The sequence below is a fragment of the Spinacia oleracea genome, chromosome 3 (genome assembly GCF_020520425.1).
Source record: "Spinacia oleracea cultivar Varoflay chromosome 3, BTI_SOV_V1, whole genome shotgun sequence".
In the NCBI taxonomy this organism is placed as follows: Eukaryota; Viridiplantae; Streptophyta; class Magnoliopsida; order Caryophyllales; family Amaranthaceae; genus Spinacia; species Spinacia oleracea.
In genome coordinates this window covers 9302399-9324419 of record NC_079489.1, presented here as the reverse complement: position 1 = coordinate 9324419, position 22021 = coordinate 9302399, and the positions used below count along the sequence as shown (strand labels likewise).

The 22021-nt window shown below is 36.7% G+C and overlaps 3 protein-coding genes and 1 long non-coding RNA gene across 6 annotated transcripts; 2 read left to right on the top strand and 2 right to left on the bottom strand.

Moving 5' to 3' along the window:
• Positions 1–927: 927 nt before the first annotated feature.
• LOC130469373 (uncharacterized) lies at positions 928–3309 on the bottom strand. Its single transcript, XR_008929876.1, has 3 exons — positions 2593–3309; positions 2028–2091; positions 928–1205 (listed from the first exon to the last, which is right to left on the bottom strand). It is a non-coding gene; the product is annotated as an uncharacterized lncRNA (long non-coding RNA).
• A 1848-nt stretch (positions 3310–5157) lies between these two features.
• On the top strand, positions 5158–8477 carry LOC110799133 (RAN GTPase-activating protein 2). 2 transcript variants are annotated; one of them, XM_022004337.2, is made up of 2 exons: positions 5158–5504; positions 6481–8477. In XM_022004337.2, exon 2 carries the CDS (start codon positions 6490–6492, stop codon positions 8107–8109), a length of 1620 nt encoding a protein of 539 aa, XP_021860029.1. In that variant the 5' UTR covers positions 5158–5504; positions 6481–6489; the 3' UTR covers positions 8110–8477. The 2 variants fall into 2 exon arrangements, with proteins under 2 accessions (XP_021860029.1, XP_021860030.1); XM_022004338.2 differs by having other exon boundaries at positions 5290–5504; positions 6488–8477.
• A 2462-nt stretch (positions 8478–10939) lies between these two features.
• On the top strand, positions 10940–16036 carry LOC110799134 (uncharacterized). 2 transcript variants are annotated; one of them, XM_056838618.1, is made up of 4 exons: positions 10940–11462; positions 11683–11944; positions 12039–12193; positions 15613–16036. In XM_056838618.1, the coding sequence occupies exons 2-4, from the start codon at positions 11812–11814 to the stop codon at positions 15706–15708; spliced, it is 384 nt and encodes a 127-aa protein (XP_056694596.1). In that variant the 5' UTR covers positions 10940–11462; positions 11683–11811; the 3' UTR covers positions 15709–16036. The 2 variants fall into 2 exon arrangements, with proteins under 2 accessions (XP_056694596.1, XP_056694595.1); XM_056838617.1 differs by having other exon boundaries at positions 10940–11944; positions 15613–16035.
• Positions 16037–19448: 3412 nt separating this feature from the next.
• Positions 19449–21527, bottom strand: LOC110799137 (T-complex protein 1 subunit delta). The gene has a single exon (XM_022004341.2). It carries the CDS (start codon positions 21380–21382, stop codon positions 19778–19780), a length of 1605 nt encoding a protein of 534 aa, XP_021860033.1. The 5' UTR covers positions 21383–21527; the 3' UTR covers positions 19449–19777.
• Positions 21528–22021: the final 494 nt, after the last annotated feature.

The following is a 22021-nucleotide window of genomic DNA, read 5'->3' as shown; positions in this document are numbered from 1 at the left end:
CAAATTGCGGGTTGGAAAGGACAATGAGAGAAATATTGTGATTTTGACGAAGTCACTAGCAAAGCACATGGAAGTCATCATCGGAGAAACATGGTCAAATCCTGAATTCGACATTATGTTCCTTCTTACAACAAAAAGTAAGAGCATCAATTGTAGGCTCATTCTTAAATTACCTCCTCTTAGTCTCTCCTTATACACCTCATCACTACCTCTTAATAAGAGTTAGCTACAAAAAACATCAAGAAATAGACTACCCCTTAAACACTACCTCTTATATAGCTTTTTAATATTTTAAATTTTATTTTTAAAACAAAAAGCAACCAAAATACTCCACAATCCTCTACACCACCCCCTCTTATTTCTAAGAGCTACCTCTTATTTAGAGGATGTCTCAATCAACCTCTAAATAAGAGGTAGCTAAGAGTTGGCTCTTTTTTATTAAGAGCTAACTCTTAAATTTTCTCAGTCCTTAAGGGGGCGTTTGGTTGGGGGTATTCAGGAAAGAGAAAGGGAATGGGCTGATATCATTCCCTTTGTTGTCGTTTGTTTGGCATGTTTCACCATTCATTTTTGGATTACCCCCAAAACCTTCTACCTTGATTCCCCACCCCCCCTAGACTTTTCCATTCCCATTCCCCCCAACACCTCTCAAAAACGTTGACCACCACTTGACCAACCTTGACCAACCTAGGTCACCTGAACCCCCACCTCACTCAGCCACCAGATCAACCACCGGCGAAAAGGAGAGATGGAGACGGAGGGGGCGGCGGCGAAAAGGAGAGAAGGAGACGGAGGGGGCGGAGAGGGGCGGCGGCGAAAATGGAGAAGGAGAGGGAAGGGAAACGAAGAGGAGATAAGGAGACGGAGGGGGTGGGGGAGAGATGGCGGCGATAGAGGGAGAAGGAGAGGGAATGTAACGCCCCGACCTCTAATTCAATTATTTAATCATTATTAGCAGCGGAATTAACCTAATTCGGTCGGGACATTACCCGCCGTAACTCCCTCTTGGGAATTACAAGGCAACTATCAATCATAAGCTATTAAACTCCAAAATTCACATAATCATCCTTCTCAAATCCTTAATCAAAGTACATAACTTAATCTCAAATCTTTACTGAAACTTGTTACAACTTAACATTAACTTAGGTGAACTTGGTAATAGTGAAATCCTCGCCACTACTCGTTTCCGTGGTCCCCAGCAGTACCTAAAACGGAAAACAAAACGGTGAGACGAAGACTCAGTAACAAGTTACCCTAGCATCGTAACATCATTTCAATTCATTTTATTTAATAAACAGGGAGAATAGAATATAGTAAAACATTTAATAAATCATCGTTTCAGAAGCATCATCATTTCAAAAACATAATTTTAGAAACGTCATTTCAGAAACATCGTTTCAGGAATATCATTTCAGGAACATTATTTCAGGAACATCATTTCATTAATCTTTTTCCTTTTAACAGTATTATTCTGGTCGTCAGGACTTTACAGGAAAACATGGTAGGACGTCTCCTACGAACAGGGGAAGCCAGTGCTTCATAACAGGGGGAGTCAATGCTCCATAACAGGGGAAGCCAGTGCTTCGTTTCAGGGGGAACCTTGGTTCCATATCAGGGGAAGCCAGTGTTTCTTATCAGGGGGAACCTTGGTTCCATATCAGGGGAAGCCAGTGCTTCTTATCAGGGGGAGCCTGGGCTCCATATCAGGGGAACTTGACCAGTTCTTACACTTTTATTTATCATGTTTACATTTCTTTTAATCGAACATTAATCAGGAAAATCTCAATCATTCAGGGTGGTTCAATAAACCATTAAATCTCGTTATTTCATAAAATCATTTCTTTCAGGAATAATAATAATTCATTAAATCAATACTTTGCATAAAGCTGCATTATCGTAAAACAATTCAATCAAATCATAATTGTAATCCCGCAATTCATAAAACATCATTATAAAACATCAATCATTCATAACATCATTCATAAATACATTTCGAAGGGATTGCGGGTACTAGCAATAACCGTTACCTCAATTCCACGATTTGACAGGCCTTTTTCCTTGGTCGTTCGTCCTGAGCTCCGAGTCCGATTTCTTTCAAAGTATCAAATTACTGAATTAATTACTAAAACGATAAATTTCTTTAAAACTAATATGATTTTAAAATAATGAATATGTATTTTATAATTTCGGAATTAATGAAATATTATTTATTCCCAAAAATCTGTCAAATTATATTTTAAATCATTATTAATAATTTATTTTATTGAAATGTTTAAGTAACTATTTATTTTCATAAAACATTTAGATTGCCAAATTTATAAATAATAATTTTATAAATAGTGAATATTGAAATGATGAATTTAATAAAAATATGAATGTTTATAATTTCTTGAAAATATTATTAAACGAAATTTCAATCAAAGTTTCATAAATCGATTTACATGAATATTATTTAATTTCATTAATTAACGAAAATATTATTTAAATCCAATTTTTCAGTCAAAACATGAATTTGAAATTATCATGAAATTTATATGATAACCATTGATTAATATGAGTGTTTAAATAAATAAATGAATAAAAAGGGCTTACTTTGGGATATTGGGCCAGAACAAAGGGGTTGGGCTTAATTTCAGAAATAAAAACAAAGTTCCAAATTACTGGAACTCGTCCCCCCTTTTTTTTTTTTTGAAGTTGGGTACGAAGAGCAGGGGAAGTGAAGCAGGGGAGGGGGGGCTCGAAGGAAGCAGGGGAGAAGGGAAAAAGGAAGGCGGATGGGCTCGGGTTTGGGCGGCTCGGTGTCGGAGGCTGGGCTGGTGAGTGAGGCGGTGGCGATAGGTGGTTGGTGGTGGCGGAACGTCGAGGGAGAGAGAGAAAGGGCACGAATTGGCCGAACAAAACAGGGGAGTTGAGGGCGGTTCTGGGCGGAAGCAGGGTGGCTCGCCGGGTTGTTTTGTGGCGGTGGTCGATTGGCAAGGTGACGAAGGTGTCTGGAGTTGGTGGTGGGTGTTGGGGGTGGTGCTGCGAAGAGAAAAGAGGGAGAGGGGAAGCAGGGGACGGTGGTGGAGTGCGTGCGGGGAGGGGAGGAGTGTGGAAGGTGTTGCGGTGGTGGTGCTGGGTGGTAGGTGAGGCAGATAATGGTGGCAGTAGGTGGCGGTTAACGGTGATTAAGGTAGTTGTTGGTGGTGGTTCAACAATGGAGGAACAAGAGGGGAATGATAATCAGTTTTCTTGATTGATTTTTGGGTGAGGAACAAAATGGCAATTGTGTTTATAAAACTAAGAAGAGTGAAAGAGAAGGTTCAGCCCTTGGAGAGCAAGCAAATGAACCAAGACTGAATTGAGGGAAGGAGAGGAATGAAAAATTTTCTTCCATTCTTGCTTTGTACGTGGAGAGCAAAGAGAGAGAGATCCAAAAAGAATTTTAGCTTTGTAGGGGCATTTTCGTAATTTCACTTAGTTAGGAAAAATTCTGAAATTTCTTTGCTATATTTAGGAATTGATATAAATAGGAATGTTTAATTAAAATCAGATTTTCAAATAATTTTTATAAAATATCGATAGCAATAAATTAAATTTTCGAATAAAATAAAAACGTTCCGAAATTATTAAAAATTCAAAATAAACAAGATTTAAAAAGGTAGTTTAAGCTCGTAAAAATTAAATTATAAAATCTGAAAAATAAATCGTGTAACGATATTAAAAAAAAAACTTAATCGCAATAAAACTTCGTTAATTAAAATAAAGTTTGAAATTAAGATTTAAAACGGTTTTAAGCTAAATAAAAATAACTTAGCATAATTAATTAAGCTTTAAAAATTCGGGGTATTACAGGGAAGGGCGGCGAAGAGGAGAGAAGGAGACGGAGGGGGCGAGGGAGGGGCGGCGGCGACAGAGAGAAGGAAAGGGAGGGGCAGCAAAGAGGAGAGAAGGAGACGGAGGGGGGGCGGCGGCGACAGAGGGAGAAGGAGAGGGAAGGGTGCGGCGGCGAATAGGAGAGAAGGAGACGAAGGGGGCGGCGCCAGAGGGGAGGGGGAGGTGGAGGTGGTCAGAAAAAATGGTGAGAAGGAAGGTGAATGAAATTAATAAAAAGCTCTCAAACAACATTTTATATCAAAGGGAATGATTTCCATTACCCTTCTATCCCATTCTTGATTCCATTTCGTTTACCCCTTGCGAACCAAACGGTCCCTAAGAGTAATCTAAGAGTGTGCTAGTATTGATGCTCTAACAATAGCCAGGTTTTTCCGCTTTTTATTTGTTATAAAAGGTCAACAGTTATTTATACTCTTTAACAAAATTTCATTTACAAATTTCCACTTTTTATAAATTCTTGTTATAAAAGGCCAACAATTATTTATATTGCTCTGTACCAAAATTTCGTTTGGTTTGTAAATGTATAATCATTTTGATTTTCAACATTAACAATAGTATCCTTTTTTTCACAAAAGGGTTAACAAAATCCCTAACTTGTCTCTTATTTGACATAAGGATTTCTTTTGACAACGACTTTGAAATTTTACCTTTGTAAATAGTATATGGTAGATGTTTCTTTATGGTGATAACTAGAATTTGGCAAGATGGTTTGAATTTTGCTTGTTAAAAAAAAAAAAGGAAATCAAATCTTCATTGATTTTTTAGTTTTGAGCTTTAGCATTTTTTTAACGCAAGTAGACGGGATATTATATTAAACGACCATAGCTATAAAGTTCAACAAAATATCTTCCCTTGTCGGAAGAGATAACAAAACTTAAGCCCTTAGCACTATACACAAAATTCTCCAAAATAAACCGCCCTTAACCTTGTGCATTGTGTCCACAAAACATTTCCTCTGTCGATTATATACAAAGCTCCAAGTGTAGACATCCAAGCAAATGAGCATTTCCAACAAAAAAAGCATGATCCAAAGTGAAATTAGTTGTTGGCGATCTCACCATCTTCAACGTCAACCATTGCGATCTTCTCCGCAGTTGTTGAACCACCAACAACAAAAGGTACGAAAGTTTTTAGCTTTAGTAGCATGCAAGTATCATACTATTTATATGAAGAGCCACACACAAGTCCCATGTTTGTTTTCTATATTTTTTTTCCCTGCTATTAAATAGGTCTTCTGTCAGACGGTCTGACTAAATATTTTGATAAGATATCTTAGATTTATACATTCGAAATTAATTATTTTAAAAAATAAAAAAACTTACCCTCGATAACAACTTGGCACCCATCTTTTACAAAAAAAAATTGTCTTTGTAATTTGCAAAAGAAATGGAAATTTTATGATCATTTACTTCTTTTTTGGGAAGCATTTGAAATTTAAGTTTCGTTAAAAAAAGAAACGGAAATAAAAACCCCAAATGAATTTTCTCTCTACCTCCACTTCCCGCCTCATCATCCTCCTCTTAAAACCCTAACTACTCTCTCCTCCAACAAAACCACCTCTATTCGGCGGCGACTCTACCAACCACCTTTCCTTCTCCGCCGCTTCTTTCCTCGGTGTTGACGACAGTGTATAGCCTCTTTCCATCACTTATTTATTTCTTGTATCAATTTTTTTTTGAATTTCTCCTGATTTTTGTATTTTAATAGATCTAAAAGGTGTGGGATGATGAATTTTGCCTGATATGACATTTCAAGTGATGAAATTTTGTTGTTCAAAGTATTCTGTTGGCTTTGTTTTATGTGTAATTAGTCTACCCCCATTTCATAATTGTACTTGAAAATCATATTATCCTTTATTCAATATTTATTTATTTATTTATTAAATACTATGTCTTGGTAGTTGATTCGTTATTTTAGGAGGGAACAGATTAATTTAAGGGCATAATAAGTTTATTTTTTATTGAAATTAATTTGTATGTACTTGTATAATTATGAGTTTTATTGAACAAGAATTTGGGCAATTGTTTTTGTTCATTTGAATTCTAGAGCTTCTGGAATGTAGGTGGTGGCAATGGTTTTGTTCATGAGAAGATAGTGTATTAGGTTAGACTCAAACCCCTGATGCCTTGAGAAGTTTGATGATTAACAAGGCTTCAATACCATTTGAACTATTTCAACTATTCAGCCTAACTTCATAGTTTTTTTTGCTTTTTCCGCGCCCTCTTGGTCCTTGTCCAGGGGTCTGACTAGTTGCATAATCTTTTGACAAGGAAATGTTAGAAATTGTTGATACTAAATCTGTGAATTGTTTTGTAAGTCGAACAATTTTTAAGTTATTGAATTGGTTGATTAAGCCCTAAAAAACTCTTGAGGTTTGAACATAAACCCTTGCCTGTAACGGTGAAGGCTTTAGTTTATCACTATACTGATTGTTGAGAAGCCTAGAAGTTGTTTTCATGTTAAAGACTTGTTCTTCTGGTGCTGGGTAGATACAAGTCTACCAAATTTTGTTACCTTACTGTTTTTTTTCCTCCCTTTGGATAACTGGTTTGGCATTTTCCATCTTGTCATGTGTGTTGAGTAGGTAACTTTTATCATCTGCAGGTTACAGAAATGGAAGCTGTGCAAACAAATCCTGAGCGCCGTCCATTCTCGATAAAATTGTGGCCTCCTAGCAAGAACACAAGGATTATGCTGGTGGAACGGATGACCAGCAATCTTTCAACTCCAACTATTTTCACCCAGAAGTATGGTAGTTTGAGCAAGGAAGAGGCAGAAGAGAATGCTAAGCAAATTGAAGAGCTGGCATATGCTGCTGCAAATCAATTCTATGAAAAGGAGCCAGATGGTGATGGAAGCTCTGCAGTCCAGCTTTATGCCAAGGAATGTAGTAAACTTATTCTAGAAGCCCTAAAACGTGGACCTGTGACTAAAGTTAGAGAAGTGCCAGCGATTTCTGAGGCAGTTCTTGAAAGTTTATTTGATATATCAAAAGGTCCACGTGCCTTCATTGAAGCGGAAGAGGCTGAAGAGCTTTTGGCTCCATTAAAAAGCCAATCGAACAATTACACTAAGATATGCTTCAGCAACAGAAGCTTTGGCTTGGGTGCAGCTCATATAGCAGAGCCCATTTTGGCATCTATTAAGGATAAGTTGAAGGAAGTGGATCTGTCTGATTTTATTGCCGGTAGACCAGAGGCAGAAGCCCTTGAAGTCATGAACATGTTCTCGGCCGCCCTTGAAGATTCTGTTTTGAAGTCTCTTGATCTCTCTAATAATGCCTTGGGTGAGAAGGGTGTTCGAGCATTTGGAACACTCTTGAAATCACAGAGGAGTTTGGAGGAGCTTTATTTAATGAATGATGGCATCTCAGAGGATGCAGCACGTGCTGTTTGTGAGTTGGTTCCCTCCACACAGAATCTTAAGGTCCTTCATTTTCACAATAACATGACAGGAGATGAAGGTGCTCTTGCTATTTCCGAGGTTGTAAAGCGTTCTCCCTTGCTGGAGGACTTTAGGTGCTCTTCAACAAGGGTAGGTTCTGAAGGAGGGGTTGCCTTATGTGAAGCTTTAGAGGGATGTGTTAATTTGAAGAAACTTGACCTGCGTGACAACATGTTTGGCGTAGAAGCAGGAGTTGCTTTGAGTAAAGCTCTTTTGAAGTATGGGAATCTAACTGAGGTTTACTTGAGTTACTTGAACTTGGAAGATGAGGGGACTATTGCCATAGCAAATGCGCTCAAGGAGTCGGCTCCTTTGCTTGAAGTGCTTGAGTTGGCTGGAAATGATGTTACACCTCTTGCTGTGTCCTCCTTGGCTGAATGTTTAGCATCTATGCCGCACCTCTCGAAGCTGAATTTGGCTGAAAATGAGCTCAAGGATGAAGGAGTTATACAAATTAGCAAGGCTCTTGAAGGTCATTCTCAGTTAAAGGAACTTGATTTGAATACAAATGCGGTAACTAGGGTTGGTGCTAGAGTTTTGGCTAAGTTGGCAGTTGCTAAGCCCGGTTTTCAATTGCTGAACATTGATGGGAATTACATCTCTGATGAAGGAATTGATGATGTTAATGAAATTTTCAAGAAGTCTCCTGAAAAGTTGGGGTCATTAGAGGACAATGACCCAGAAGGTGGAGACGAGGATGAAAAGGAATCTGACCAGGAGGGTGATGGAGAGGAATCTGAACTGGAATCTAAAATGAAGAATCTTGATGTGGAAGATGAGGAGGAATAGGTGCATTTCTGGTAGGTGGAGTTATGTAGGATCTGTCGCTTGTTTTTAGTTGTCCTCTTTTATCTCGGACATCGCTTTTGGTTGATAGCTTCTTAGAGCGCACTTGGCAGCCATGGCTTTTCTTCGGAGCGACTTCTAGGTTTAGGTTTGTAGTTCTTTTCCCATTGAACTTCGTTCCTTACTTTTGTGTTTTATTGTACTTCACTACTGTGCCATTGTGTTAAGTAGGATTCTGTTCCAACACTATTGAACTTGCTAATCGATGTTGTAAAGAAGGGATTGTCATTTTTCGTGATATTCACCCTCTGCTTGAATTTTGAAGCAACCTTTGCTTAAGACAATCAATGAAGATTTTTCAGTGTGTTAAATGCATTGTTTTCTTTTTACGAAGTAAAAATGAGCTATAATGCAGCAAAGCCAACTGCATTATAGTGCTTGTCAGGTTCTCAGCAGTCAGCAGTATGCAGATGCTTGTACACATTAAAGTTGAGAATAGGGCTATATTAGGTAGAATTAATCTTTTTGTTTTTTAAGAATTAATCTACAGTTGTAAAATGAAATCAAGCTGATTCGAAAATTGAGTTTTTGGTTTGGTAAGATCTAGGCAACAGAACACTGCTTTGGAACTTGTTATGTTGGTGGATTTGTTGCTACATGTATTAGGGATTGACAAAATTTGAATGTTCTCTATACAGCTGTTGAGGTGGTTGATGATTCTTGTAGAGGTAGGCAGTTGGGTGTTATATTTAGGACTGATTATGATAAAGATTTTGATAGAATCCGTTGGAATGTCTTGGCTTGGGGCTGTTAGTAACTTTGCGGTTTGAGGTCTTTTTTCTCAGTTTCATTTTCATTCTCATTCTCGACCTTTTTTTTTAGGGTGCTGTATAGGAAGGACGAAGTTGGGTTTTTTTTTTAGATTCTTTTCTTGGGGTTAAATAAAACAGGAACATTGTCGACACACTTACACAGTCGAATTAAACATAAAAACCTAACATTATCTTCCAAAAGAACTACATATGCATTTTAAGCAACAGAGCCATGTTTGGAGATACAAGTAGTGCTAGTTTGAGACAAGACATCAACAATACTCTTGTGGCTTCTTAGGTTTAGGGATTGAGATTTCTTCTTTGTGTTTACAAGGAGCAGATTTCTTCAACCTTGTGGCAGTAGCAAGGTCACCTACAGATTCAGTAGAGACAAGAGAAAATCTAGCTGCAGCAGGTGCAGGTGCAGGTGCATGTGCAGAAAGCTTCTGTCAGACAACAGATTAGAGTGTTATCCAAAGTTGTGGTGCAATGCAATCGGGTGAAGCAGCGTAAACTCAGTACAGGAAGCGTCTGTTCAAGACTCAGGGCGAGTGCGAGCTTCACCCTGCTCGATTTACTAGATGTTTGAATGTTTTCTCTCTTAAAAACGGTGGTGAATGATTGTAGGACCATGACATAAAAGATAGGTTTCTACTTTCTACCCACAAACTAAAGATTTCCCCACACTTGCTATTTTGTCTGGCATTTTTTTTTTCAAATTTTTTCATCCATAAGCAATCACGATTTTCGAATAACAAAACAAAACAAATTGAGATTAATTCTCTACATTAAAAACTCATCCTTCTGTAGTTGCCCCCTCCCAAACAAATTAGTGACTTCAGAGTTCAGAATTGAACAAAGATTTTCCAACACTTGATTATCGAATTCTCATTGTTCTCCTATGAAATAGAATGTGTAGGATTGATACAAGTTTTGTCTACGGAAGTATGCGCGACTATGCTCGAAAAAAAAATTAGAATTGAAACAAACTTTTGTTTTATTAATTTTATGTAATTCTACCTACATTTAATGAAAAGATGTATAAGCAAACAATGTTCTCCAACATTGTAAACAGGCTAACTTAGAATTGAAATAAACATTTGTTTTATTAATTTTATGTAATTCTACCTACATTTAATGAAAAGATGTATAAGCAAAGAATGTTCTCCAACTTTGTAAACAGGCTAGAATTTGACTCTTAATCAAGTTCCATATCATGAGGTTGATGTTCAGTTGTAACTTGAAAAAATGGTCCGGCCTCGAACTCATCATTTGATATCTCAAGCAAATTCCCCATTACATAATCGTACATGATCAGGAGATTTCAGAACAAGATTTGGTTAGATTGACTCTCAATCCACAAAGTCACGGTTGGCCTAACATTGTCCTTTGTCAATGAACTTCGATGGAATATATGTCACGTGATAGACTCCCTTTATCCAGAATAGTAGCTTGACTAAAATTGTTAGAAATGTGTGTGCTGAAGATTTGGTGGGTTATTTAGTGCTTATGTTTTAATACATAGAGCAAGGTTGAACATGAGATAAAATTAATGTTGTATTTCTTCATTTCTCATTTCATCTCATGCCAATGCATATAAGAGGTATATATGGGAGTTGTATGCTCTAGATTATTTGAGATAAAATTAATGTTGTATTTCTTCATTTCTCATTTCATCTCATGCCAATGCATATAAGAGGTACACAAATTCTTATTTACAATGGGTGTACAATAAATATTGTACATCAGAGTAAAAGTTAACTCAAAATGTTTAAAAGTTAAGCTTATATATGTAAAGGTTATCTATTTTTTAGTGATAAATATTTTCATTGTAGTAAAACTTATTTCTTCAAAATCACTGATAATGTATAACATTAATCATTTAACCCTTTAAAATGTTTATCTATAATTTTTTTTTTACTAATATAAAAGTTAATCAAAACTAGGTTAAAGTTACAAAAAAAAAAAAGGTAAAAGTTATGTTGGTGTACAATAAATTTATTGTACACCTTGTGCACGCAAGACCTTTTGTAAGAGGTATATATGAGAGTTGTATGCTCTAGATTATTTGAGATAAAATTAATATATATATATATAGAACCCCTCTTATATATATAGTTATAATGAGAACCCCTCTTTTAATGAGAACTCTCGTCCTCAACCCTTGAATTTTGGTCGACGGCCAAGATTAACGCTTATTAAAACCCATAAATTTTTTAAGAACGTTAAAAAATACTCCGTATAAAACTCTAAAACAGAAAATCTCGTATGTCTCTCTCCTCGATTCATTACCCTCCTCCTTCCCTTTGAATCCCTTCCCATCTTCCTGCAAATTGTAACTATTCAAACACCATGGAGTGTGACCTCAACAACGGAAATATCAGTTACTTTCGAAAGTTTTCATGATTATTAAGCCAATTTAAGTTTTTTTTCGCGAGACTCCTCCTATCCGAATCGGTGATAACAAGAAATTGGTGATGATGAATTGCTTCTCCTTCCCTCTTTGTTTAGTTATCTAATCCAGCTTTGTGATTCATGAAATAAGTATGCTTCTCTACTTCAATTTTTGTAATTTTTTCTTTCAAATTCTAGGTTCTGGGGTCTTTTTCCATAATTGATTTTGGAGTACTAAAACTCTCAAGTTTACTGAGTTTTCTCTCATTCAATATGTTCTATGGTTGTTTAATTTTAGATTGAGCTATTTTATAAAATTTGATTTTTTTGGCAAATAAATGAGAAAAATTGATGTATTAAGTTGAAACAGGTTGAGTCTGTGACGCTTCACCCAAACTTTAGTCTTATTTGTACTTCAAAACAGGTAAGTTTTCTCATTATGTAATAGACTAGAAAATCAGAACATTTCTTTGCTGTCATCTGAGTTGACTGTGCTTGGATGAATGAGAATAACATTTCTTTGTTGTCATATGTGATCACTCCCGTTCAATTTTTGCAACTGCCCATCCCCTTTCAAATTGGATACAGAATACAAGTTTTCATCCCCTTTCATCTGAAGCCAAGGAAACCAGGTTTTCAATTACCTTTGCTATTTACTTTTTCCTTTCTATTAGTTCACTGTTGGGTTGCATATACTGTTTTCCTGATGAAAGCTTTTGCTTTCAGCTGATGAAAACAAGACCGGAGTAGAAGAGGCCCTGCAAAGAACTCTTTCGGATGAGACGAAAAGTGATTATGATAATTTCATTACAATCAAAAAGATCAAATCCGATCTTGAAACTGAACAAAACGCTAGAAATGAATTGTCCTATTTGGGTAAGGTAATGATAATTTACATAAGGTAATTCAATGTTTGAAGTCAAACTATATGAATTGTCCTATTTGGGTAAGGTAATGATAATCAGCATACTTAGTGTATGCGTTGTTGATTTGGTGTTGTATCTGCTTAAAGAAAACTCTTGTTTATACGGGCTGCTTTAGCAAACTCTTATTATTTTTGGTTTTAATGATCAGCATGTTTGATTTTGGGAGCCTGGTATTGGAAATTAGTAAGATACAAGAGTTGAGTTGAAAACTAATAATTTGTGATGGGCGAACACTATAGTCTTGTTCTTGCTTGCTTTTAATAATCTGTAGTTGGAGCTATGCTATAACCTATTAGCTCAAGTGGTAGAGCACTATGCAAATGATGCATAGGGGACGTGGGTTCGATTCCTACATAGGTTGTCTTTAAACGTTATAGTATGCGTGTATGCCATTTCAAGAACCATTGAGATAACATAGTAGACTCTACCAAATTGATAAATACTGGACATGGACTCTCAAAGAAAATATCAGCAACAAGTTCTTCCTGACACGAACCCTTGCTACTCTAAAATGCCGAAAAAGGGACGGGGTTTCACTCATTCAGCTCAAAGCATAAAAGCACAGTTAGATGACAGCAAGAGCATTTAGATTGTAACATTTGAAATGCTTTGCCGAGAAACTGCAGCAAAACCACTCAAATTTAAATCATCTTCATTGTCCATCCCTTGAATATGCCAGTTCAGAACATGTTGGAACGCTAAACTTCCAAAGTCATCCCTTTCCGAGTGGTGTAAATAGTGGAATCTAATTGAATTTTAGCTTGGTTATAGTTCAACAGAGAAGTAAAAGCGCCTGAACACTTGTGAACAACCCTGAACCATCAGATAATGGCAAAACAAAGTTGTTTTCAGTACTTTCTATGCCAGCTTAGTTTGCATGCATCAGTGTATAAAAAGGCTTATTTGAATGTGTTAGCTTAGACTGTGTTTTACTTGTGTTTTCTCTGTGAGTTGCAGCCCAGACTTGTGTTAGCTCAAATACTTGCTGTTTTGTTCTTGTTTTTCGTACGCTAGTTTTTGTGTCTCCTTTGACTCTACAGACTTTGCATTTAGGAAAGTTTTTTAAAAGAAAAATTCTAATATAAAGAGATATATCCTTGAAAGTAAGTGTTTGTTCACCATTATATATTGTCAATATTTTGGTGTATATAAGCTACTGCCAGTTTTTCAATATCACAAGTCACAACATAGCAGTTTATGAGTTGATGAGATAATATCTCCTATGAAGTATTAGTTTTATGGGTTTATGAGTTGATGAGATAACATAGCAGTTTATGAGTTGATGAGATAATATCTCCATAGAAGTATTAGTTTCAATATCACAAGTCACAACATAACAGTTCATGAGTTGATGAGATAACATAGCAGTTTATGAGTCACAACAAGTCACAATATTTTGGTGTACTAATTTATCAGTTGATGTGATAATATCTCCTATGAAGTATTATTTTTGTGTATCAATAAAACAAGTATACTAAACTGAACAAGGTAATTAGCAATACTAGTTTTGTGTATCTATAAAACTAAAATCAATAAGGTAATGTCATCTTGGAAATGGTCCTTGAAATGGCATGCTCGCATACTATAAGGTTTAAAGACAGCCTATGTGGGAATCGAACCCACGTCCCCTATGCATATCATATGCATAGTGCTCTACCATTTGAGCTAATAGGTTTTAGCACAACTCCAACTACATAGCAAGCAAGAACAAGACTGCAGTTTTCACCCATCACAAATTTCAGAATATCAGAATACATAACAGTTAGGATTTTCAGAAAAAAACCTTGATCTCCATATTCTACACAGTCCACACAATATCGTGAGAATGAGATTTAATTTAAAGAGCAACATCCGAGTATTATCCTAATTTGAAGTATCAGTTATCCACTGCAAACAACTTAGTACCCACTGCAAACATAAATATATGATTCTTTAAATGTATAATGCAGTACAGATGCAATTATCCATTGTCATATTTTTGGCTTGTGCCTCATCGAATGTATGGATGCCTCTGAGTAATCCTATATAGGATGTCTCATGAGAACCGCTTTTCCATATTTACAACTAGATTGAATGTCAGTTATGTAATCCAACTTGATATTGCCAACAACCGATAATATTTTCCATTGAAAGTAACAATCTACCCCATAATTTTTTGACTTAATAAACCAAATTTCTAAAATTCCCCAATCTAGCTAAAATTAAACTATAAAGAACATATTGATTGAGAGAAAACTAAGTAGACTTGAGACTTCTAATAATCTGTAATCAATTAGAAATAAGACCCCAAAACCTAGAATTTGAAGGAAAAAAATTTAAAAAATAAATAAATTAGAGAAGCATACTTATTTCATGAATCACAATGTTGTATTAGTTTAACTAAACAAGAGGGAGGGAAGGAGAAGAAATTAATAATTACCGGTTTCTTGTTATCATCGATTCGTGGATCAAAGGAGTCTCGCGAAAAAAAAAATCGGCTTGAAGTGATGTTTCCGTTGTTGACGCCGAACGCTCTTTGGTACTTGAATATTTACAATTTGCAGCATTTGAATGTTTACAATTTGAAGGGGGGTGGGATCTGGGAAGGATTTCAAGGGAAGAAGGAGGGTCATGAACCGAGAGGAGAGAGAGTATGAGAGAGATTCTGATTTTAGATTTTAGGTTTTTTTTTTTTTTTTTAAGTTAATGAGTTTTAATAAGCGTTAATCTTGGCCGTCGACCAAAATCCAAGGGTTGAGGACGAGAGTTCTCATTAAAAGAGGGGTTCTCATGAGAACCGGCCCCTATATATATATATATATATATATATAGGAGTTGTATACTCTAGATTCTTTGAGATAAAATTAATGTTGTACCCCTTTTGTATTTTATTAGGAGTTATATGTTGTCCGACACGCGTATTAAAAAAAAAAGTTGAATTTAATAAAAATAATAAAGCAAGTAGGAGTTTATCGTAGCGGTGGTCCCTAAATCAGGTGGTAGGGTAGAAAAGTTACTAAAAATGGAAGTGTGACTCCTAATAAAATACGGCCGGAAATGGTAAATGTGACTTCCAATAAAATGTGGAGGGTGTATTTCTTCATTTCTCATTTCAATCTCATGCCAATGCATTTACCTACCTAGGGAGTATATATATATATATATATACGAAGTATATAAGAGGTATATATAGGAGTTGTATGCTCTAGATTCTTCTACTCCTCTCATTTATCTAGACATTTCTAAGATTATTTTAGATTATCATTTACAATCGTATATTTTTAGATTTTTCAACATTAATACATTTCACCACTAGATTTTCACAAGTATATTATCTATATTTTTCTAGATTAAAATTTTAACAGAAATCTTTGAATTTAACACTTTCTGTGTAGGAGAGTGGAGATAATCCAATGATTCTTGAGATACTCAACCAAAATCCCAGAAGTAAAACGCTCAGTAATCATGTCAATGATTTTAGTCTACCTTAACAAATTAACTTCTGTACACAAACTCTCAAACATGTTTGTTGTTGTTGTTGAGTATTTCCTCTGTTAGTAGAGTTCTTTTCCATTCTATTTCCATAAAAGTATTCCTATCAAAGCCTATTGTAGACTGTTTTCGTACCAGTTTCTCTTATGATGTCATCGTACCTTTGTACTGTCTGGTCGGTTCTACCTCGGCAACCGCGTGAGTAGTTTTGTTGTTGCCTCCCTAAACTTGAAGCCGCCATTACTAACACCTATATAGATTACAGAACCTGAGTTTGGAATATTTGTGAACGTAATTGAGCAAGTTTGTGTGTAATTGAACAAGTTTTGATGGAATGCAGCAATAATAAACGGAATTTGCGTATGTATTTATAACAGTTCGGGTTACTCAAGAAACAGAAAAATCCCAATTCTTGATTTTCAGTATTTTGAAAAGAGAATCTGTTAAATCTGTTTGTAACTCGGTTTATGAGTGGATAAGAGCTTGATTAAAAGTCGGTTTGTATCGTTACACATGCATATCTTTAAATAACAAATAATAAGCTCTATACCAAAAAAAATACGGTTAAGTTAATTCCATTTCAAGTTACAGGTGAATCTCAAAGAATTAAATCTACCTAAAACACAACCTAATTAAGACTTGAGGACTCTATTAACCGATTAAAATAATCTATATAAACATTGTCATACTACATAAGATTTTAAGAGTTTATTCTCCGGTAATTTGATGTGCTTTCTATTGTTAGAAGTAACCATTTAAGTCTTACTACCTCCATTCCTGAAAGTTCTTTACGCCTTGAAATATGTGTCTAAAGTAAGAAAACTTTGACCGTAAATTCTCACTGTTATATACATCAAAATGTTATCATGTACGATCTTGTTAGATTGATCTCGTTATTGGATATATAAGTGGGTTAAATATTGCGTTGGAGCTCGTACAAATAGTAAGCGTAAAGATAAGCAACAGAGGTAGTATAAGTTATAACACGTTAAAATAGTCTATATTTTTATAATTACCCGGCCGTTACCCTTCACAAAAAATGTAATCTTCGATTAACCATAACCCACTGATACGTTCCACAAAGCAAGCTGATTTGACCGTGCAGGTCAATGAGCCAAGAACAAACTATACATGAATTAGCCGTAAGGTTCAAGTCTTGATTGGACTGGTCAAGACCCAGTTCAATCATATGGCAGCAGTTGTTAAAGCAAAACAAATGATCATAGGACTCAACTCTAGGAAATCATGCTCATGAGTGAGTTTTCCTGGTAGCAGAAATTATCTTGTTAACTGCATTTCCAAGTAATAAAGCTCGAGTTCAACTATATTTTAGCTTGCCCAACAAACCTGGGTTTAGGTTCTCCACAAAGAGGTGGTCCAACAAGACAAGTAACCAGAACAATAATCAAGCAACCACAAATTTCCAGAAATCCCCATCCTCCTACCAGAAAACATCCAGTTTTCCCTCTCCAACTTTTCATGATATTTCCATAAAGTATTGTTCGAGTCTAGAAAGTACTTGCAATCATCAATACATAACCTTCCACATTCAATTTTCAGAGCATGCGACAAATTCAACACAAAGCTTGCTAAAATATATATGATCTACTCAAATAATACCACATTGTTCAACTTTAACTCTGAACTGAATACACTTATGAAGTTAGTGCTTCACATTCAAAGAAAAAAAAGGTCTTGTAGAGAGTGCAACAACCACGGAGAGAAGTGCTCCAAAGATATAGTGTTGGTGATATTGTGCATCATAAAGTTGAAGAGGGGTGCTTCATGATCATAACAAACTTTTAAGCAAGGGGGTGTGGTGAAGTTAGTGGGTAAGCTTCCTTCAACTTAGGGACAACTAACTAGATCAGAGTACCATTAATCCATTATACCAGTTATTTATCTAGGAAGTCACAGATTTAAGAAAGAAGTACATAGATGCACGCAATGTAAAAGAAAAGCTCAAGGTACACTGAGGCGATAAGAACCCTTTTGTGCCTAGATGCGCCTCATTGAAGTGAGGCGCAAAATATAAAACTTTGGTGTAAAAAGACAGCTGTGCATCATAGTGAGCCTTCCCTACGCCTCTTAGAAATCCCCTTTCCTGGGCCAACAAAAACTTTAAGAGCATGTTTGGCATAGAATTTCTAAGTGATGAAAATGGAATCCATTAACTATTTCCATTAGCTAATGTTTGGTATGAGAGGAGTGGTAACGCTATCCATTTCTTGAGGGCAACCATTACCACCATTTGTTACCTCTCCCAACCCTATGGTAACAAAATTGTTACCCTCCTCAATTCCCAATTTGTTACAAGTGATTCATTTCCTAAGGTATACCAAACAACTTATAATGGTAATAGTCAACGCTACCCTTTCCCCTTCTTATTTATTTCCTTCCCATTTCCTTTCCCAAGTGTAAACCAAACATGCCCTAAAAGCAATTGATCCCTATCTCTTTGCACCTAGATGTGCCTTTTAATAAAAGATCACAGAACTCCCAAGCTCAGAGTACAATCAGTGAACAAGCTAAAACCATTAACCTAAATATTTTCAAATGGAGAGTAATTGTACAGCTATGAACATTTTCAATGGAAAATACAATTGTGAATTAGTATTCCTTTGGTTGGTTCCTTGCAAGAAAAGTTAGGGGGAAAAGGAAAACCAAAATGAAAGGATAAACCTGGATCGGACTATGGGAGGAGAGAAATAGTAAGGTACTGAATACAGTGGAGTATGTGGCTTCACTTGCCTGCAAAAGAAAAAGGATTTCCACCCCTAGGAAAACTGTGTTGCACCTTTTACAAACCAAACAATGGGAAATAAAAATAAACCTACCAACAAAGTGTTTTATGCCCAAAATAACTTGGAGCTTCGGTTTTTTGTTTGGCCTCTGGGTTTTAAAAGGTGGAAGAGATTATTTTAGCAGAGGATAGAAACACCCCTCCCCTCCTACCTGGGACCCCCAAAGAATAACTTCAATCCTCTTGCCCATTCAAAGAACAACCTGTGCTTTTTAGGAAGCCTTTTTCTGGCAGTTTGGGTTTGTCACTAGCATTTTCCTAATTCAACTTTAACATGAAGATATGCTCAAACCATGAATGACATAATTCTTAATTTCTTCCCTATAGCAATCGCACAACAGCACAAGGCCTCTGCACGTCTTTCAGTTTCTTACAATAAACAACAAAATTACACTACAGCCTTAAGCCACAGCAGAACTGCATTGACTTTTCAAGCAACTGGCAGGAATCAACTCTTGAAGATGGAAAGAGGAGCTGAACCTCACAGAAATCAGTTAGCATTTTCTACAACACATGCTTCCAACATCAGTAATCACAGCTCACAGTCCTACAACATCAAGTTTACTCTTCTATATAACCACACTTTCTAGACCAACAATTAGTCCTATTGTTGAAAAAAGGCTGTGTTACATTTAGGTAACCAGGACGCCTATATAGGACGCCATATTGCACAGGAGAACTACTGTCTAGTGAAGTTACTCCATAATGGATTACTCTAATCAGAAGACTAAGAAACGATATCCCTCTTAAATGGATTACTCTAATCAGAAGACTAAGAAACGATATCCCTCTTAAATGGATTACTAAAATCATCCAATCTTGTGTATCAGAAACATTCTATATTACACACTCACAGAGTCATAATCCTGAAGGAAATGAACCTAAAAAAGCAGGAATTCAATAATAGTGAATCAATTTAAGAAATAATAAACAAGGGAAAGTAAATCTTAGCATCACAATCAATATTACCTCACTAAACCACCACTGAGTATCCATCTATGGAGAAAGAACATATTCTGTAGTCTAGAGACCAAGAGTATTCGCCTACAAAAACTGATTGATACCAGATGCACATGAAAGGATTTTCAGGAAAAACACGAACTTGGCCTATGCCCCCAAAATGTCAGCAGAGAACAGCACTCAAAATTTACGAATAAAATCATAGCCACAGATGTGGGCAATACATTGCCAAATCAAAATCCTAAAGGAGCAAATCCGGAAAAGAAAACTACTCAGCATGTTTGGCAAAATCATACCACAGAAGTCTACCGCACAGTGACTATGTCATCGATCTTCAAAATCATCCTAACACACTCTGTTGCCAAAGAGATTGCACTTGTACTCACCAGCAATGGCTGCACCACATTCTCCTCTAAGATATTAGTGATCTGCCCCTTCCTTACATTGATCCCAGCATTGATCTCTCCCTGGGCATGCTTGTTTCTCAACTCAGTAACAATAGCAATTGGGTTCAAACCCGCATTTTCAGCAAGAGTATAAGGGATAACCTCAAGAGACTCGGCGAAATGCTTAACACAATACCCTTCCATTCCTTGGAGTGACTTGGCCCATACCCCCAGCTGTCTCGAGAGCTCAATCTCTGGAGCCCCACCTCCTGCAATCAGAAATCTCTTACTCACTAAACATCTCACGACACACAGAGCGTCGTGCAAACTCCTCTCAGCCTCATCAAGAACCAGCTGGTTTGACCCGCGAACAAGAACAGTGGTAGTCCTTCCCATGTCCTTAATCCCAGTGATTTTGACGATCTTTGACTCCCCAACGGAAGCCTCCTCAACCATATCAGCATACCCCATCTTCTCCGCCCTAAAATGCTCGATGTTAGCAATGGGTAAACAGTTTAAGGTCTTAGTAATGAACTCAATATCATCCCTCTCAACATCCTTAATGACCAAAATCTTAGCTTTAGCCAAGTAATGAAGGGACAAATCAGTGACAGCATCCCTCAAAATACTCTTTTGAATCAATAGCACATTACACCCAGCACCCTTAATCTTCTTAATCATACCTAAAATGTAATTCCTCTCCTCTTTCAAAATCCGATCCATCTGAGTATAATCAGAAACGACGATACTTTGCTCGATATCAGTCTTAGGGGGTGAAATCTGGAATTGAATCACAGCAATCTTAGCATTCTCCATCCTTGTAGGTCCACCAGCAGAATGTGAAACCTTCCTATCAAACACCAACCCTTTAACTAACTCGGTATCATCAACCGTTCCACCTAGCTTCTTAACAATCTTAATATCTCTCAAATCAACAACATCAGGCTTCTCAGGATCAACAGCAGATAAAACAGCATCAACAGCAAGAGGAGCTAAAAGACTAGAATACTGACTTACAACCTTACTGTTCAACGAAGTAGAAGCAGACTTTACTAAAGATTCCCGATCTGAAAGCTCCAGAGGTACGGCCATCGAAGTGAGAACATGAACAGCGTGGGTGGAGGTTTTGTGGAGCGCGTCGGAGATCACGGTAGGGTGGATACCATTGGAGAGGAGAACAGAACATTGTTTGAGCAGTGCCCCAGCGAGGACGACGACGGTAGTGGTGCCGTCACCAGCGACGGTGTCTTGAGATTTGGATAGTTGTACGAGGAACTTCGCGGCGGGCTGAAGGACGTCCATTTTGTTGAGAATGGTTGCGCCGTCGTTGGTGATAATAACTTCTCCAGAGGCAGTTTGGATCATCTTGTCCATGCCTTTGGGACCCAGGGAGGTGCGGACGGCGTCTGCGACGGCTTGGCCTGCCGCCATGTTTTGCTGGCGGATATCTTCAGTGCGCTTGTTATCGACGAAGGTTTCCACCTTTGCGGCGGACCGTGAGGTTAGGACAGCTGGTGCCGCCATTGTTGTGGCGGGAGTGTGCTAAGGGTGGTGGTGGTGTTGGGTTGAGGAGAAGGGAAGATGTGCAAAACCCTAGAAATGAAATTGCTGAGGAAACCGAAACGGAAGAAAGAGAGTGACTACCGGCGTAATTTTATTCAATAGGTGACATGGCAGAGTAATAATGCCATGTCAATTTTATTTGAAAGTTTGACCTATTTGGCAATTAGCGGTTACGAGTTGGTTTTAGTTGTTTTGATGAACTGGTTGAAAATTTTACACAAATTCTTATTTACAAGGGGTGTACAATAAATATTGTATATCGGAGTAAAAGTTAACTCAAAATGCTTAAAAGTTAAGTATATAGGTAAAAGTTATCTATTTTTCAGTGATAAATTTTTTCATTTTAGTAAAACTTATTTTTCTTCAAAATAATTAATAATGTATAAAATTAATCATTTAACCTTTTAAAATTAATCATTTATCTATCAAATTTTTTTTTACTAATATAAAAGTTAATCAAAACTAGGTTAAAGTTACAAAAAAAAAGGTTAAGGTTATCTTGGTGTACAATAAATTTATTGTACACCTTGTGCGCACAAGACCTTTTGAAATTTTTTAGGTGATAACAAGGGGTAACCTAAAATACTAATGGTTGAATAT